The 18104-nt window shown below is 39.3% G+C and overlaps 1 protein-coding gene across 1 annotated transcript; it reads left to right on the plus strand.

Moving 5' to 3' along the window:
* The first annotated feature begins 697 nt into the window (after window positions 1-697).
* On the plus strand, window positions 698-17772 carry LOC146579966 (protein mono-ADP-ribosyltransferase PARP14-like). The gene is made up of 14 exons (XM_085266539.1): window positions 698-926; window positions 1000-1124; window positions 4749-6263; window positions 6348-6584; window positions 6915-7139; window positions 7225-7279; window positions 7442-7588; window positions 11202-11264; window positions 11349-11534; window positions 11655-11831; window positions 11958-12572; window positions 13397-13533; window positions 14692-14872; window positions 16905-17772. The coding sequence occupies exons 1-14, from the start codon at window positions 755-757 to the stop codon at window positions 17195-17197; spliced, it is 4128 nt and encodes a 1375-aa protein (XP_085122665.1). The 5' UTR covers window positions 698-754; the 3' UTR covers window positions 17198-17772.
* Window positions 17773-18104: the final 332 nt, after the last annotated feature.

Consider the following 18104-nt stretch of genomic DNA (forward strand, 5'->3'; position numbering starts at 1 on the left):
GCTATTGTTCATGGCATGACATCTGTCCATAAAGGACCTCATCACATGAATCAGTCACTGCCACAAATCTCCTGAGCTTATTTACCTCCTTCTTAGTAAAAGTCATATCTGTAGATTTTAGTGTGATGTTTTCAGATGAAAATATGAAAACAGCTCGAGCTTCAGTTAATGTCAGACCTCACATAATTACTGGTAAAATGTCTTTCTCAAAACCATATTAAGACATAAATATGATTTAGAGCAGCGGTCCCCAACCTTTTTTGCGCCACGGACCGGTTTATGCCCATTTTCACGGACTTTAAGGTGTCGCGGATAAATACAACAAAATAAAACTAGTACCGGTACCGAAAAAAGGAAGATTTAAACACACGTGAAAAGACCCAGGAAAACCGAGTTAACGATAAAAACGATAACAAAATAACGCTGAAAACCGATAAAAAAAACCCTGAAAACCATACATTTCACGCCTCAACTCTCGCGGCCCGGTACCAAACGACTCACGGACCGGTACCGGTGACCGCTGATTTAGAGTTATACTCTGACAGCTGAAACACCTTGTAAAATACCTGCAGAGCAGGTGAGCTGAAAAAATCCCCTGAGAATTAAATGCGCACTTTCCCCATTGCTGGGTGTGGGAGTGTAAACATGAGGATGTGATACTTTAAAAGTGAAACTGAAAGAAAAACGGGCACTCAGAGCGGCCAAATGTTTGACGGGCTTAAAGTTCTCATGTTAGTGTAGAATTGCAGATAAAATGGATGAATATCCGTATCCACTGTTTTTTGAAGCCACTGACTTTACAGACAGAGAGAAGGAGAAAGTGAGGAGATACTTTCAGAAAAGGCGAGAGTCCGGGGGTGGCGACTGTGGAAATCTTGAAAAACTCGGAGGAAACGTTTATAAAATATGTTTTAAGGAAAAAGAAGGTAGGACAGTCGGTTATTTGTAAAATGTATTCCTATATTTGTGTTTCAGTGACTCTGTTTATGCTCGTTTTAGATCAAGACAGAGTTTTGCAGAGGAAGTTTCACACCATCACTCTTCCTAGTGGACAAGTGCGGCTGACCGTGAGCCGGACAAGTTCACCACAGACCTCTGACCAGCCATCGACAAGCCAATCACTGGTACAGTTTACTGCTCTTTCAAACATGACTTTTGGTTACAGTAAAAACTCAGCGTCAGAGCCGGATAATGTTGCCGAATCAGTTTAAGAGTAGCGAGTTAACCTTTTTTTTTTTATCTAACTGTCTGATGTTTGGCACTATTTACACCCCCACAGAGGAGAGTACTCGTTTTTTCACAGGTACACCACACTTATTCTAGGATGGATTATTTTCTCATCAATAATCGGTTGACTCCATGGGTCCAATCCTGTGAATACCAGGCCATAGTAACATCAGACCATACCCCTGTTGTGTTATCAATGAGTTTTCCAGACGTCCTTCAATCCAGACGACACTGGTGTTTTAATTTAACTCTCCTGGCAGATGTAAATTCCCTGGAATTCGTGAATATATATATATATATATATATATATATATATATATATATATATATATATATATATATATATATATATATGTATATATAAATGCATGGAGCTGCAGACTAAATTTGATCTTGATCTCTCAACCTGCCTGGAAGCCCCTTAACTGGCTGGCTAGCATCTTACCCGATTTGTCACTATGAATATAAAACAAACTCTTATTCTTCAGCTGCTGACATTCGATTGAGTGTGTTGAGAGTAGAGATGGACCGATCTGATATTATGTATCGGTATCAGTCCAATACTGACTTAAATTACTGGATTGGAGAAACAAAAAATGTAATCCATCCATTAAATATCAAAAAGCACCTCACAAAACTTGCAACATGGCATAACTCGGCTCATAACCATAGCACGTCGGAGCAGTATGCATCACCTGATAGAGGGGCTGTGTGCCAGACCCGTCTGCGGTCTGGTTGAGCAGTCGGAGCCTCGCTACCAAACCGGCATTTCATCTCCGAGAAAGTTATCCCAGAGAGAAGTAAAGCAAGTGTGTAAGTCCATCTAAATGTTTGTAAAGCATTCCCACGGTAAGCTTGACTGATATATGGAGCGACTGCCTCTTCTCTCTCCCTCCCTCTCCTGCTGCTACTTCAGCGTGAAACTGATTAGTGATCAGCTGATCGGCTTTTCTGTCGCGAGTCTGTCTCTCTTGTTTGTTTGTCGCCCAATTCGTGCCAGAAAGAGAAAACCAGCAGCTGAATAACAGCAGCACGTTTAAGCTTGATAAGCAGTTGTTAGAATTTTTTTTTTTTTTTATAAAAAAAGATCCTGGTGTACAAAGTAATTACTTTGTACACCAGGATCTACTAGCTGACGGCTGGTAACTGTGCAGGGGCGGATCTAGCAAAGTTTAGCCAGGGGGGCCGATAGGGCATGAACAGGGAAAGGGGGCACAAAGACATACTTTTCTTTCTTGTTCTCATTTAAAATGTCTAGCTTTTAATAAATAATTATCTGAATCTTACACCCAAATTTTAATCTGATGTAAAAAGTATAGAAGTCCATTATTGTATATAGTTGTTAAGTCTAATATACCCTAGTAAGCTATAGTACTTTTTCCTTTGGGAAGATACCATCTGTGCAGTCTGCACTTCTGTTGAAGAAAGATGTTGAATCTATTTAATTATTCTTGAAAAATAATTGATTTCTGTGCATTTTTTTTCACACTGCATCAAATTAAAGTTGATTACGTCGATTAAGCATCATTAGGTGGGGGGTGGTTCCCTATTTTATATATTTTTTTGCTGGGAGTTTGCAACCCTATTAGTTAGGTTGCTTACTCTTTAAAATACCAGAATAAGAAGGATGGAGCAGGTTTAAGTTTATTAGATTGATCAGTATTGCTGAACTATGAAATATTTTGGGTGCAGTGTATTTTTTGCATACAGGTATAACAGAATAGCTTTAGTGTTTTTTTTCAGGTTTGAACTTATACAAAATGCAGCAAGATATTAAAAAACAGTTTTATTTATTAAAAAACACACTATATTGGCGTCATGGTCCGGAGTCTGTGACTCCGTGTTTATGTTTTAGTTTATTATTATTCTGTGGTTTTGTTTATTCTGGGTTTCTGTACTCTCCTTTTTTCACGTTTCATGTTCCTATGCCATTTTCCAGTGCCTTCTCCCCACATCTCTGGTTCATGTCTCAAGGTTTCATGTTTGTTTTTGCTTAGTGTAGGTTACTCTTAAGTTTTGGTTTTCGTCCACCTCGTTCCTGTTTGTTTCACCCTTTTGTTAATAAAGCTCGCTCACGACTTAAGCAGTCTGCATCTTGGGTCCGTTAATAATTCACACACGGCTTGCCCCGGCAACCCGTGACAATCGGATTCATATCGGTATCGGCCGATATCCAAATTTATGATATCGGTATCGGATATAAAAAAGTGGTATCGTGCCATCTCTACTCATAAGCAGAGAGTGCTTGCTAGCACTGTCCTTAGACAGTAAATGTGACAAAACTATTCAGGAAAAAACGCAGCGTATATATTGTTTATCATGACTCTGGTTTTACTGGCCTATCAACACAATTTAAAAACCAGTATATATCACCTTGTTGCTTTGTCATCTTGAAGTGGTCATGTGACTGGCTTACCACGACTACTTTATTCTTCCTCAGTCAAACAGCAGCACTCATGTGATTGCCCCTTAGCTCCAGGTGTTGTGCCAAAAAGTGATTGTCTGCTGAACACATCTTCGACCGCCTGTTTGTGGAAAAATAGTAACGCACTGCACCGCACTTTTCTGTTAGTAATGGTAACGGCATTGTAACGATAGAAATAGTAACTAGTTTACTCGTTACTGAAAAAATGTAACGGTGTTAGTAACGTTATTCCTATCACTGGAAATAACGTAGACGATCCAGTAACGAACACAAGAGAACACACACTGTAAATGCACAGAGGGGAACGAGGAAACTACACACATAAGTGAGGCACAATTGACTGTAATTGACAAGACGAGACAAGCAAGTAACCAATGCCATGTATGTTACTCCACCTCCATACAATCAAAGATAGTGTTTTTTTTTAAAAACATAGGTCATAAAAAGCCAGATGGTAACACTCTCACTGGACATTTTATTAGGTACACTTTGATAGTACCAAGTAAGACTTCAGTGCTGTTTCTTTTAAATCTTTGTTGTTAATTTTGGATTGTAATGTTGTGATGTTATTTGAGTTACTGTTTCCTTCCTATCAGCTTGAAGGAGTCTGGCCAGTAAACAAAATTTTAAATTCTTTGTGGAATCCATGGACACTGCTGCTAGCAAACAGATTAAAAAAAAACAAAAAAACCTCAACATCATGTTTTAACTGATTCACAAACCATTGTATTCTGCTTTCATTTACATTGTACACAATATCGAAACTGTTTTAGAAACTCGACTGTAGCGTATTTCTGTTCTAACACAGTGTCATAGTCAGACATAACAACAACAAAAAAAACATATACAGAGAAATATTAATTTTATGTGTTTTTATTTACATAACAGAAAGGACTCTATGAATCAGTACAACTGAAAACTGCTGTGAAATCAACTTTTTTTTTTAATGTACGTTGATTAGAGTTTTTGAATGAAGGTTATGATTCGTTTTTGATTTACTACCCAGGCCTATGTGGTACACTCCAATTGTTCATGATAAGTAGTCTATCTTATAGCATTAATTGACAGATTTGTTTGATTTCTTCTCTTCTTTCAGAGCTCTACAAACCCAAACATAAAGGGTCTTGAGAAGACTTTCAGAATAGATGTTTTCCTGCTGTTTTTCCTGAGAGACAACTGTAAAGCATACACATTTTTCGAAAAACAACTGTCGTCAATCGGCTGCACAGTGGAGCTAAATTTCGATGAAGAGGAGGTTTTGGTTAGAGGGGAGGTTGACAAGGGTCCAGGAGGAGGATTAGGTGGTTCTGCAGAGAAATGGGAGTATCAGGTGAATCAGGTCTTCGTCCAGCTAACTGAGAGCTACAACTGCTATCATGTGCTTGAGCCAAAACAGGTGAAAATAGTACTGCAGGACTCGGCCTTTAAGACAGATGATATCAAAGTTTACACAGAGAGTGGCTATGCTGTGGTTGTAGGAGAGGTTGATGCCATGGAGGAGAAGATTGCAATTCTGGAAAAAAGCCTACCCACCAAAAAGGAAGTGCCAATTGTGGAGAAGAACTTCAAGCTCATAGAAGAAGACTTAAATCGAGAAATGCGTGCTAATTGTCCAGAGGTTACAATCATCAGAGGTAGTGCCATGATCACTTTGGAGGGCCCTGACAAAGAGGTGCAGTCAGGAGCTGCAAAACTGGTTGAACTGATTAAGAACATAAAGGAGAAGAGCGTTAAGTTCCCTACAGCTCTGCTAACCTTCATGAAGACCAGTGATGCCATCCCAAAATACCAAACTCGCTTCCTGCAGAGCCTCAGAAACCCTGTTTTCTTTGAGGTGGGTTCAGATCTGGTTCTGTCCAGTTTGTCCTCTGATGCTCTGAATGAGGCCGAGGCAGCAGTAATGAGAGACTTTAAAGTGACCACTGTACAGCTGCAGGGTGCAATAGATCTCAACAGGTTGAAAGAAATTCTGACAAAAGCCAAAAACGAGGCCAACAGTAGAGAGCTCAGAGTGGACATCAGCTACATGCCAGGCGCCAGGGGAACCTCAGCAACCAACGTCCAACTGGTGGGCTACAGTGAAAATGTGGCCAAGCTCAATGAAGTTCTTCATGACTTCCAGTTGAATCAAGTTTCAACTCAAGAAACCATCAATCTGCTTCATCATGACACTGTCTACTGTTTTAATAAAATCCTAGACTTGATTGGCATGAAGCAGACCAAGGTGACCTTACAAGCCTCACATTTTCCAAATCCTTGTGTGTTTGTGTCTGGTCCTCGATGTCATGTTCAGGAGGCCAAGGAGGCCCTAACATCAACTCTAGACAGTGTTGTAGTAGACACTTTGACTCTAGATGGACCAGGGGCTCAGCAGTACTTCCAGGAAGAGGGTAAAGTGACTAAAGAGCTGATAGAGGGTTCCTGTCACGTCATTATCCGAGAGAAGCAAACTGCAGCCACCCCAAACGTGCAAAGACCACGAAACACCAGCAGACTCAGCGACACACCTAGATCTCTCAGCTACAGCAGCAGCATGTACAGCACAGTTGGAAACTCTGCAATCAACAGAACAAACCTGAAGATCAAACTCAGCAGTTTAGAAAATGAACAGGTTTGATTATTTCCATTCAATTCTATTTCCCATAGTCTCAAAATAAAATATCAACATTCATGTTATTCAATATTATTTCTGCAGGTGGATGTTCTGGTGGTCCCCATGCTCAACAAGCAGCTGACTTCTACAAATATTGGCAAAAGTTTGTTGGCCAAAGCTGGGAATGTATTAAAGTTAAAGTTTGATTCAGTCTTAGCCAGTTGTGCCATCACCCCTGGTGATGTTCAGCTGGTTGATGCACCTCCATCTCTGGGCTGCTCCAAGATTTTCTTCATTGAGTGCTTGCCTTGGGACGGAGTAAGAGGAAAGAGTGTTCAGGTAAAATTAAGGACTTTTATTAACACTTCTAGAGATGGATAAGAGCTTATTCATATTTAATTTACCTTCAGAAAACCAATGAAATGCATCAATGAATTTCCTTTGGGAATAGTAAAGTTTTATGAAATTAAATAAATATCATTGCTGTGTATAGTTGAAAGGTTGGAATAACTTGATGTTATATACCACAAACTCCAAGCCAAGACTTATGCAAACAAATTTAAGTTTTTTGTGGAGACTCAAGGTTTTCCTTGTGTGCTCAGTTGCAGTGTACAATCCAAGAGTTAAGTTTGAAAACATAGTTAAAAATATGTAACTTTTGATTTGCAGGCTCTTGGTAACGGTCTGCAGAAGTGTCTGGAGCTTTGTGTACGGCAGAATTTTGGTTCAGTGGCCATTCCAATCATTGGGCCAGGAATTGTTTTAAGCTACCCGCTGAGAGAAGCTATTCAAGTGTTGACTGACATCATTCACCAGTTTGGATTATCTGCATCTTCTGGATCTCTTACAAACATCCACATTGTCATTAAACCTGGTTACCCTGATTCTGAGGAGGTAACCCTTACTTGATGGCCTGTATCTGATATGTAACATGCAGGCATCAATTCTTTATCGTGTTATTCTGTGTTTTTATCTACAGTGCTACCACGATGTCTACAGACAGCTCAGCTTAAATATGAACCAGGGAGGCCAAGGTAAACTAGCACTACTCAGACTGTCTTTATTATGTGACATTAATGCATAGTGAGCAGATAAAAAGCATTCAGCCTGTGCCATATTTTACCATCTTCATTAGTACCCTCAGTTATCAGATTAAATATCAAACAATAGCTAATGTGTGGTGTTCTTCCTCTAAGCAATCTTCAGGTCCCTCACCAGTGACTTGGATGACATAACCATGACAGTGGAAAGTGGGGTTAAACTACATGTTGTGTTTGGTGACATAACCAATGAAACTACAGATGTTGTAGTGAACACAACAGACTTCCAAAATTTTATCCTTGGTAAGTGAAACTGAGGATGCACACAAGTACAGTGGGGCAAAAAAGTATTTAGTCAGCCACTGATTGTGCAAGTTCCCCCACTTAAAATGATGACAGAGGTCAGTAATTTGCACCAGAGGTACACTTCAACTGTGAGAGACAGAATGTGAAAAAAAAATCCATGAATCCACATGGTAGGATTTGTAAAGAATTTATTCGTAAATCAGGGTGGAAAATAAGTATTTGGTCAATAACAAAAATACAACTCAATACTTTGTAACATAACCTTTATTGGCAATAACAGAGGTCAAACGTTTACTATAGGTCTTTACCAGGTTTGCACACACAGTAGCTGGTATTTTGGCCCATTCCTCCATGCAGATCTTCTCGAGAGCAGTGATGTTTTGGGGCTGTCGCCGAGCAACACGGACTTTCAACTCCCGCCACAGATTTTCTATGGGGTTGAGGTCTGGAGACTGGCTAGGCCACTCCAGGACTTTCAAATGCTTCTTACGGAGCCACTCCTTTGTTGCCCGGGCGGTGTGTTTTGGATCATTGTCATGTTGGAAGACCCAGCCTCGTTTCATCTTCAAAGTTCTCACTGATGGAAGGAGGTTTTGGCTCAAAATCTCACGATACATGGCCCCATTCATTCTGTCCTTAACACGGATCAGTCGTCCTGTCCCCTTGGCAGAAAAACAGCCCCATAGCCTGATGTTTCCACCCCCATGCTTCACAGTAGGTATGGTGTTCTTGGGATGCAACTCAGTATTCTTCTTCCTCCAAACACGACGAGTTGAGTTTATACCAAAAAGTTCTACTTTGGTTTCATCTGACCACATGACATTCTCCCAATCCTCTGCTGTATCATCCATGTGCTCTCTGGCAAACTTCAGACGGGCCTGGACATGCACTGGCTTCAGCAGCGGAACACGTCTGGCACTGCGGGATTTGATTCCCTGCCGTTGTAGTGTGTTACTGATGGTGACCTTTGTTACTTTGGTCCCAGCTCTCTGCAGGTCATTCACCAGGTCCCCCCGTGTGGTTCTGGGATCTTTGCTCACCGTTTTCATGATCATTTTGACCCCACGGGATGAGATCTTGCGTGGAACCCCAGATCGAGGGAGATTATCAGTGGTCTTGTATGTCTTCCATTTTCTGATGATTGCTCCCACAGTTGATTTTTTCACACCAAGCTGCTTGCCTATTGTAGATTCACTCTTCCCAGTCTGGTGCAGGTCTACAATACTTTTCCTGGTGTCCTTCGAAAGCTCTTTGGTCTTGGCCATGGCGGAGTTTGGAGTCTGACTGTTTGAGGCTGTGGACAGGTGTCTTTTATACAGATGATGAGTTCAAACAGGTGCCATTCATACAGGTAACGAGTGGGGGACAGAAAAGCTTCTTACAGAAGACGTTACAGGTCTGTGAGAGCCAGAGATTTTCTATGTTTGAGGTGACCAAATACTTATTTTCCACCATAATTTACGAATCAATTCTTTACAAATCCTACCATGTGAATTCATGGATTTTTTTTCACATTCTGTCTCTCACAGTTGAAGTGTACCTCTGGTGCAAATTACTGACCTCTGTCATCATTTTAAGTGGGGGAACTTGCACAATCGGTGGCTGACTAAATACTTTTTTGCCCCACTGTACATAGCATAGTGAGCATGAGGATCATGTTGTAACTGTGACATTATTTTTTTTAGCCACAATGGTGGCATAGCTCTCTACGAATTTCAAAGGTAAACACATGTTCATGCATGTTTGCTCAGAAATGGGGATGTCTTTTTAAACATGATCTTTGAACATATTACGGGCGATCGTGGCTTAAGAGTTGGGAGTTCGCCTTGTAATCAGAAGGTTGCTGGTTCGAGCCCTGGCTCCGACAGTCTCGATCATCGTGTCCTTGGGCAAGACACTTGACCCGTTGCCTACTGGTGGTGGTCCGGTGGCGCCAGTGTCCGGCAGCCTCGCCTCTGTCAGTGCGCCCCAGGGTGGCTGTGGGCTACAATGTAGCTTGTCATCACCAATGTGTGTGTGAATGGGTGGATGACTGGATGTGTAAAGCACTTTGGGGTCCTTAGGGACTAGTAAAGCGCTATATAAATACAGGCCATTTACTATTTTTACCATCCAAGTTTTCATCTAGTATTATCAGCAGGCCACTTATTTTAAGATCAAATACTTACTTGTATTTTACATCTCGTACCTATCATGGTTGTAGTTTAATATTTTTGTGCAAGTGCTGACCAGGCAAATTCAGTCGGAACAGGTTTGGTGGATGACAAAATGCAAAGCAGAGATTTATGGGCATTGTTGTCCAATGATGACTTGCTAATTTTGGTCCTTAAGCCAGTCATTTCATCACATTTGGGCTGCCGATATCTTTTGTTGGTACTCGAACTGCTAGAGCTAACAGCTCCCACAGTTTCGTGCTTGCTGCAACATGTTTTGCAATTAGATGGTGCCGTAAAGTTGAAGTGCTTCATGGTACGCAAACTCCTTTTTGCACAGTTTGCATAAAACCATGCTTTTATCAAGGCTTCCGTCAGGTAGTCTTTTGAAATTAAATTTGCCTCTGCTCAGTCACAGCAAGTCACTTTATTCTGATTCTTTTTACCTCTGATGTGTGCATCAGTGTAATCTAGTGATGTTCGATTCGTGATTCACAAGCCCAACTGACTTACTGACTCATCCCTGTTGCTGTTAGAAAACTAATTCCATTAGTAGAAATATATCTAGCTTATAATTAAAATTGTGTGTGTGTGTGGGGGGGGAACAACAGCCAGTTTCTTAACAAAAGCATTTCTGCTCTGAACTGAAAGAAAAAACCCTGAGTGGAAGCTCACATCAAGAAAATAGCTCCTCGGTTCACAGTAGCATCACTCTACTAACATGCTAACACCCTCCCTTCCTGTGCTGAATCGTAAGCGTAAGCGAATCACTCACTCACTCACTCACCCCCTCCCTCCTGGCTCACAGCTTCTTCTTCTTCTTGGTTGGCAACCAATGTTAAGGCACATTACCGCCCCCTGGCTCACAGCTCAGAGGACATTTAGATGAGAAAATATATATTTGACACATTTATGGAAAATACTAATAAAATACAAATAAAAAAAATAAATGTTTATTAAGCAGTTTTGATAGGAAATTGCTTAATTTTAGAAATGTTTTTGCTCTTTTTTGCTCTATAAAATAGTTGTTGTTTTTTTAGAATCATTCATCTTAGCAGTAGGATTTACATGAAAAGAGAAACAAATTAACTTTGAGTGAAAATGTACATTTTTTGCACTCTCTAGTCAACTGACTCAGTGAATCAAATGACTCAAAAATCCGATTCGCTTTGGTGAGTGACTCATCAAAACTCGATTCAGTAAAAAGAATCAAATTTACCATCACTAGTGTAATCGGTATACCAGGGAAACGAGCATTGACAAAAGTTCCCCTTTGCTTGGAATGCAAAGTGTGATTAAAAGCGCTTTTTTTAACGCGTTAAATTTTTTTCTAATTAACTAATTGCAATCAATGCATTAAAATCCCACCCCTTGTAAAAATACATGTAGGGCAGTTAGCAGGTCCAGATTTAATTATTCAGTATTTTTTTTATTCTTTTTCTCTTCTTCTTCTACAGATGGGGTATGCAAAGATATCTTAACTGTAGCTGGACCAGAGGTGGAAGCTGAACTGAAAGCAGGTGAGAAATAGAGAAGTTGCTACTTATCTTCTCATCTTACTTATCTGCCTCTCACTCATGCTTATTTTGTCACTTTCTGTGCAGCATACGTGGAACGAGGAAAAATATTTGTGACCCAGTCTGGAAATTTCCCCTGTAAAGCTATTTTTCATGTATGTGGACAAAGGGATGAAGTCTACAACTTGGACTTCATCCAACTTGTGTGTAATGTCATTTACTATTGTGAGTCGTATAAATACAGCTCAGTGGCAATTCCTGCTATCTTTGCTGGTACGTATTTTGTTTGGCATTCAAGTCTTGTTGTGCTACACACACAAACACACACACACACACACACACACACACACACACACACACACACACACCTAAATGCAAGTGGTGTTTCTGCAGGTGCTGGCGAGTTGGACCCTACTATTGTGGCAGGTGCCATCCTTCGAGTGATCAAGTCTTCTACATCATCAATGAACAGCCTCACCGACATCCGCCTCGTCCTGATTAAGATCGATGTCTTCTTGGCTTTTAAAGAGGAAGCGATGCAGATGTATTCCCCAGCTGTCATCAACAGAGGTGACAGAAATATTCACAAAGTGCCATCTTGTGTGGTTATTTAGTGTAGTGATTTTTAAAATAAAAAGCAGATTAAATTATTATTTTACTGAAAATACTTGCTTATTTGTTTGATCCACCTTCCAGTGTCATTTCAAGAACAACAACAGCAACAACAGTCTGCTCCTAGTGTGAGTGCATACCTCAGCAGTCTCGAAATCAGCTCCACAAGTCAGCAGTCTGTCTTCACGTTCCTGGGTCTTTCCATATCCGACATTGACGATGCCATGGAAAAGCTGAAGCATCAATATCAGACGCAGTGCTCCAGTAAAACCTTCTCAAAGGAGGAACTGGAACTCCTCAACCAGGATGACATGATGGAGCTGAAGGAGCTGGTGGAGGCTGAGGGTTTATTTGTGCAAACTGATCAGTCTGGCGCCCTAACAGTGAGCGGGCTAAAAGACGGGGTCACCCGGGTACTGCAGAAAATGAATCAGTGCCAGTACATGAACCTTGCTAGAGAGGTGAGAGTGAGGGAGGAGGAGGATGTTTACAACAAAGTGGTTTGGTGCATCCTGGCAAATCACGGTAACTGGGAAAGACTTCCCAAATCAGCTAATCACCAATTGGAAAAAAACGAATTAACAGAAGGAATAACAGATGCACAGGGACTTATATGGGAGGTTGATGTACAGGCAATGGTGGCCACACGACCACTGAGCAGACAGACGACAAAGCTGAAACGACTTGAGAATCTTCCAGGTGAGTAGATAGTTCTCAGAGATGTTACAAAAATGAGCCAGACTGATACTGGAGTTTGATGCTTGAGAGTAATATAAACTTCAATAAACAAATGTTAAGGTTTTGAAAGAAATAATTCTACTAAAAAAGTATTAAAAAATGTACTTGTAAAAATAGTTGCAAAAGTCACTATGAGGAATGACAGTAACAGTAAACAGTTTTGAAACAGGAAATGTCAAAATTTCAATATTAGAAATATTAAAGTCTCTCCTTATCTGCTGATTTCAAATTGCATTGCAAAGCAGTGTTAGATTGGCGTCAGAAGGGCACCAATATAGCAAACAGTGTTAAGACTGATATGTGGCTGGACTGAACCAAATCCCAATTTTAAAACATCTATGCAATGTGTAAAAGTCAATGACAGCTTTATTGCTAAGCTCTTAAAAATACAAAGAAACAGAGGAGAAAAAAAATACTTTTTCAACTTCTTAGAAAACACAAGGCACAGAGGAAAAGAGCTGAGAGAGAACACAACAAAGGGCAAGGGAAGATTGATGAGACAGAGGAAAGAACTGGACACGAAGCGCAAGAGACGAAATACCACCAAAGTAAAACAGGAAGTAAGAGATGACAGACTCACAACATGAAAGTGTGACAGAGAGACAGAAGATAAACATAGAGACACAGCTGAAGGAACAGAATGGGAATAGAAAAGGGCTTTAACAAACTTATCATCAGTTAAAGAAAGCAAGCACTAAAGTCACAGAAAACAGGAAATGCATTCCTATGCCAAACCAATAGTTACCTGACTTAATAAAATATAACAAACATGTTGTCTTTTTCAGACTTTACTTTCCCTCTGTACTGGGACCCCATGGCTGCCAATGAGACTATGAAGGTGGTTTCTCTGGAGACTTCTTCTGCAGAGTATCACACAGTGAAGGAGGCTTTCAAACGAACTGTCCCCAAAACTGTGATGAAGGTGGGTGGCTTTTCCTGCTCAAGTACAAGTACATATATACACAAGTAAATGCATACAAGCTGAAAAAGTTGATTGTGTGGTTACAGTGCAAACTGGTGAGCATTACTGGCTGTAATGTGGTCTGCTTAACTGGTCAGCTATCATGATACATGTTAACATTCAGGGAAAGAAGCTAATTAAAATATTAACTGCACCAGACTTTATATCAACAGTGCATGTGGTCATTAATTACATATTTCGATAACATAAAGGGTGTAAAAAATAGATATTTTTTATTTTTAACTGACTTACTATAAATACTATTTATTTATTTTTATTTAAACATAAATAAATAGTGTTTAATTTCCTATTATTTTATCTAACCTGTAAAATGCATAAATATTAAAAAAATAATAAATGAATATTAAAAAAAAAAAAATTGAAAACATTTTTCCCTAGGAACTATTTTTTCCTATGTAAAGAAATGATGTCTTGTAACCCATGGCAACTGCAACATCATCACATACCTGCTCTTCTTTTTGTGTCCACATGTAAGACATGAATTGATTTAATATATTTATTCAGTAAATGTATATAAAAAATCGAAATCATAAAAGAAAAACAGGAAATTAAAGGAAACAGAAATCAGTCACATTCTGTCAACAAATTAATTGCCACATTAAAAAAATAAATACATTATATTTTATTTTATCAATCAATCTATCTATCTATCTATCTATCTATCTATCTATCTATCTATCTATCTATCTATCTATCTATCTATCTATCTATCTATCTATCTATCTATCTATCTATCTATCTATCTATCTATGTTGGATATTTGCAGTTTCCGGCCACCATATCTCTGTGGTCCATTGAACCGATGTCAATATATTTGCTCAGAAATGCTATGAAAAATTCAAACTCCCTACCTGAGAAATATCATGTTTCTAAAGTGTGTTTTTTATTTTAATTTTTAAGTTTCTAAAGTTTTCAGTTTTGCAGTAAGAAAGTCATTAATTATTCACTGCTGTAATCTAAACTTCTCATACCTGAAACACATGCCTCAGTTTATGGTTACCACCATAAAGACATGAACTAAGCCATCAGATGTAATTAACATCCACACTGCTTTGTTTGGCATCTCTTTGATCCTTTGGCTTCGGTCTCTCTTGTCAGATTGAACGTTTGCAGAACGTTCACCTGCGGCGCGCCTATGAAGCCCAGAAGAAGCACATTTCTGATAAGAACGCACACAAGGGAGGAGCAGCGGAGAAACCTCTGTACCACGGGACGACCCAGGAAAACTGCCACTCCATCATGACAACTGGATTCAACAGGAGTTTTGCTGGACAAAATGGTGATAATTGTTACTGAACAAGAAAACATTTTTCTGTTGCTTCAAAACGAATCACTAGTGTTGACTTTGTCTTAGAAATTATTACCTCCTATACACCAGGGTTTTACATATACATGTAAGTCTTTACCGCTCTGATCACTCTGACATTGTGTCTATATTGGTCCACCATTCAGGGACGTGCAGAGAGGTTTAAAGGGGCGGGTGCTCAAAGTTAAAAAGGGGCACATTGAACCATGCTGAATAACAACAACACACATTCATCAAGAATCTAATATGGGAAGGGCAGGGCTGTGTTGATCTGAGACTGTAGACATTAAAAAGTCCACAGGAGAGATGGTAGCTGATTAAACAAGGGTCATGAGATAATAACAAAATGCAAAGATTGGTGACAGCGCTTGGAACCATAAGGCAACAAAAAACTGAGAAATAATTTAGGCTCTGCCTGTGAATCACTCTTTGCTTCTCTTCTTCCTTCCTTCCCATCATTTCATATATCACTCTCCACTTGCTGTCTATCTGAGAACAAGGCACAACTTGCTATTGCAATAAACTATAATCTAATTATCCACACCTAACAACTCTTGCACTTAATCTATAATAAAATGATGACAGAAAAGTGTTATAGCACTGCCTTTAGTAGCCTCACACAGCTCCTACTGTTTCCTCCTCATGTCCTTACCAGGCATGTCTGGACAATGTTATATCATGAGTAATATTTTTTTAAATCCAGCTAAATAAAACACACACATGCACACACACACACAGGGACATTTTAGACCTTCTTCAGAATACTGTATATACTATGGGCATCCTTACATTATTATTTATTACTAGAGCTACAATAATAAAGCAATGAGGAGGGGGAAGTAATAAATATGAAATAATGTATTTATGATGATTCCATTTGTTTCACTATCCACTCTGTGCAGGGGCAAAGCTTATTACATTTTTAAACTGTAGAGATACAATCATTTTACTGCTGTAAAATCCTAATTTTGTCTTATTTAAAATATAAATCTAATATAATCTGCTTCTTAATGTATGTTCTTTAAAATACAGCGTGTGTTTTTTAATATATTATAATTATAATAATTATTATGTGGACATGCATATTAGATCGTTTTTTAGTGAAATATAATCCCTCCAGAAAGGCAGGAAATGCCCAGAAACTTACTTTAAAACTAAATATGTTCCCTAAAACGGGGACAGAGCTACAGACCCATGACAGCCTTACACAGGTAGCCAGCAGCTATGACCAGCACTACTTGTGCAGTTAATAAAAGGACAGGTAATGTTTGTCACGCTGTTGCACACACAGCACGCTCGTTTGTTTCAGTTCGTCAGTTGCAACAAGACAGCTTACCAACGTGTACGTAATAAGCTGATACTCCTGTGTGCTACACACTACAGTGTACGCTGTACACCTACTTACTGGGTTTGTCGCATCAGTCTGTGTCTCTGAGTTAACTTGTGTTTCTCCTACAGCTCCGGACCGCAAAAAATGCGCGTGCTCTTTGTGAGCTCGTTCCCGGCTCGTAACCAGCGCGTTCTGCCGTCGAGGGCGATCATTGGTTAAATGTGATCATGTGACTGATGCAAGCCAGATCCTTTTATTTAGCAAAACTATGATTAATAGTTAAATATTATTGTTGAGGGGCACAGACAGGACTCCGCACGCACACACACATAAAAATAAATAAATAAATAAATAAATAAAATTTAAAAGTTGCCTCAACAAAAGGGCACTTTGGGCACTCATCAGGAAAGGGGCGGGTGCTCAAGCCCCTCTAGCCCCCCCCCTCTGCACGTCCCTGCCACCATTACATGGTGACAGATTGATCATTTGCAGACTGCTTCAAGTATTTTATGGTCTTGAATGTGGTTGTATTTAACCATCATTTATAGACACAAACAGGACTCTTAGGATATTAAATGCAAGACTTACAATACTTACGTAATATATGTTGGAAGTCACCATGTTTTATCTATGATAACCTATTACTAATTTCCTTTTTTTTCTTCCGACATTCAGCAACTGCATACGGTCATGGGACCTACTTTGCTGTAAACGCCAGCTACTCAGCCCAGCCCACCTACTCCAAGCCAGCTGCTGATGGTTCTCGGTTAATGTTCGTCGCCCGAGTCCTCACAGGCGTCTTCACTCAGGGCCAAGCTACCATGAAGGTGCTTCCACTCCGAAACAGCCAGCAGCCTCACAACCGCTTCGATAGCGCAGTGGACAAAATTGATAACCCTGCCATGTATATTGTGTTCCATGACAACCAAGCATACCCCGACTACCTCATCACATTCAAAGGAGATTAAGGGAAAAGTATTTTCTACTGTGGAAAAATGAAGGTCCAAAAAGAACAATATTAAAGTTATATTTCTAACTACATAAAGATTTATGTAGTAACTGGAAGTGTGTGGAAAAGTTACATTTGTAAAGGACCCAGAAACTTTATCATAGTTTACACTAAATATTTAAGAAGTTTTGCACACAAAACTAAATTTCCCTGTTGGGTACCTATGTGGTAGGTTTCTCTTACAAGAAGACAATGCACTTTTCATACTACAAGCAATTATATTTAATGTAGTGTTGACTTTATTTTTTCAGTGTTAAATTTCTTAGGTGTTAAATTATATGTTATTTTAATCTTGTTCTGAAAGCTGTAAGAATTATGCCAACAGAAGCTGTTTATATACGAAGTATATGAAATATGAAGAAATATGACATGTATGTACAAACACACACTGAAGGCACATGATTATGCATTTCTATTCTTTTATTTGGTTGATATTTGTATCTTACATCTTCAGAAGATTTATTGTATGCTTGTCTGGCACTTTCTTGTACAAAGAAAAATAAGAGGAGGTGGGTGATCAACACTCAAATAGAAACTGTGAAATGTAAATACAATTGTGGTAACATTATGCAAACACATATAAAAACATATTCAATTCATAATTAACTAACTGTTGAACATAGCAAACTGTCTCCAGAGGAGTTTAAAATGTTAACTGTGTTAAAATGAGAGTTAAACACATGAGTGATGAGATAATAGCTCCAACGGGATGATAATCTTTCTTGTCACACAGTTAAATGTGGCTTGATATGTTTCCTTGGAAGTAATTCTCCCCCCTAGTGGCCAAAAAATGATTACAATTTAGCTTTGAAATTAAATTTATTTAAATGTGCTTATTTTAGAGCTAAGGATTATTCAGGTTGTCA

This window comes from Mchenga conophoros, linkage group LG3 (genome assembly GCF_057382185.1).
Source record: "Mchenga conophoros isolate Kocher_MC1m ecotype Shallow Benthic linkage group LG3, M_conophoros_male_GT1.1, whole genome shotgun sequence".
Classification (NCBI taxonomy): Eukaryota; Metazoa; Chordata; class Actinopteri; order Cichliformes; family Cichlidae; genus Mchenga; species Mchenga conophoros.

Bases quoted from the DNA above. Each gene is read 5' to 3' on its own strand.
- LOC146579966 (XM_085266539.1), top strand. From the start codon at position 755: ATGGATGAATATCCGTATCCACTGTTTTTTGAAGCCACTGACTTTACA. The intron at 11,265-11,348 runs GTGAGAAATAGA...CTTTCTGTGCAG, and splicing joins GGAAGCTGAACTGAAAGCAG to CATACGTGGAACGAGGAAAA. The intron at 12,573-13,396 runs GTGAGTAGATAG...TGTCTTTTTCAG, and splicing joins ACGACTTGAGAATCTTCCAG to ACTTTACTTTCCCTCTGTAC.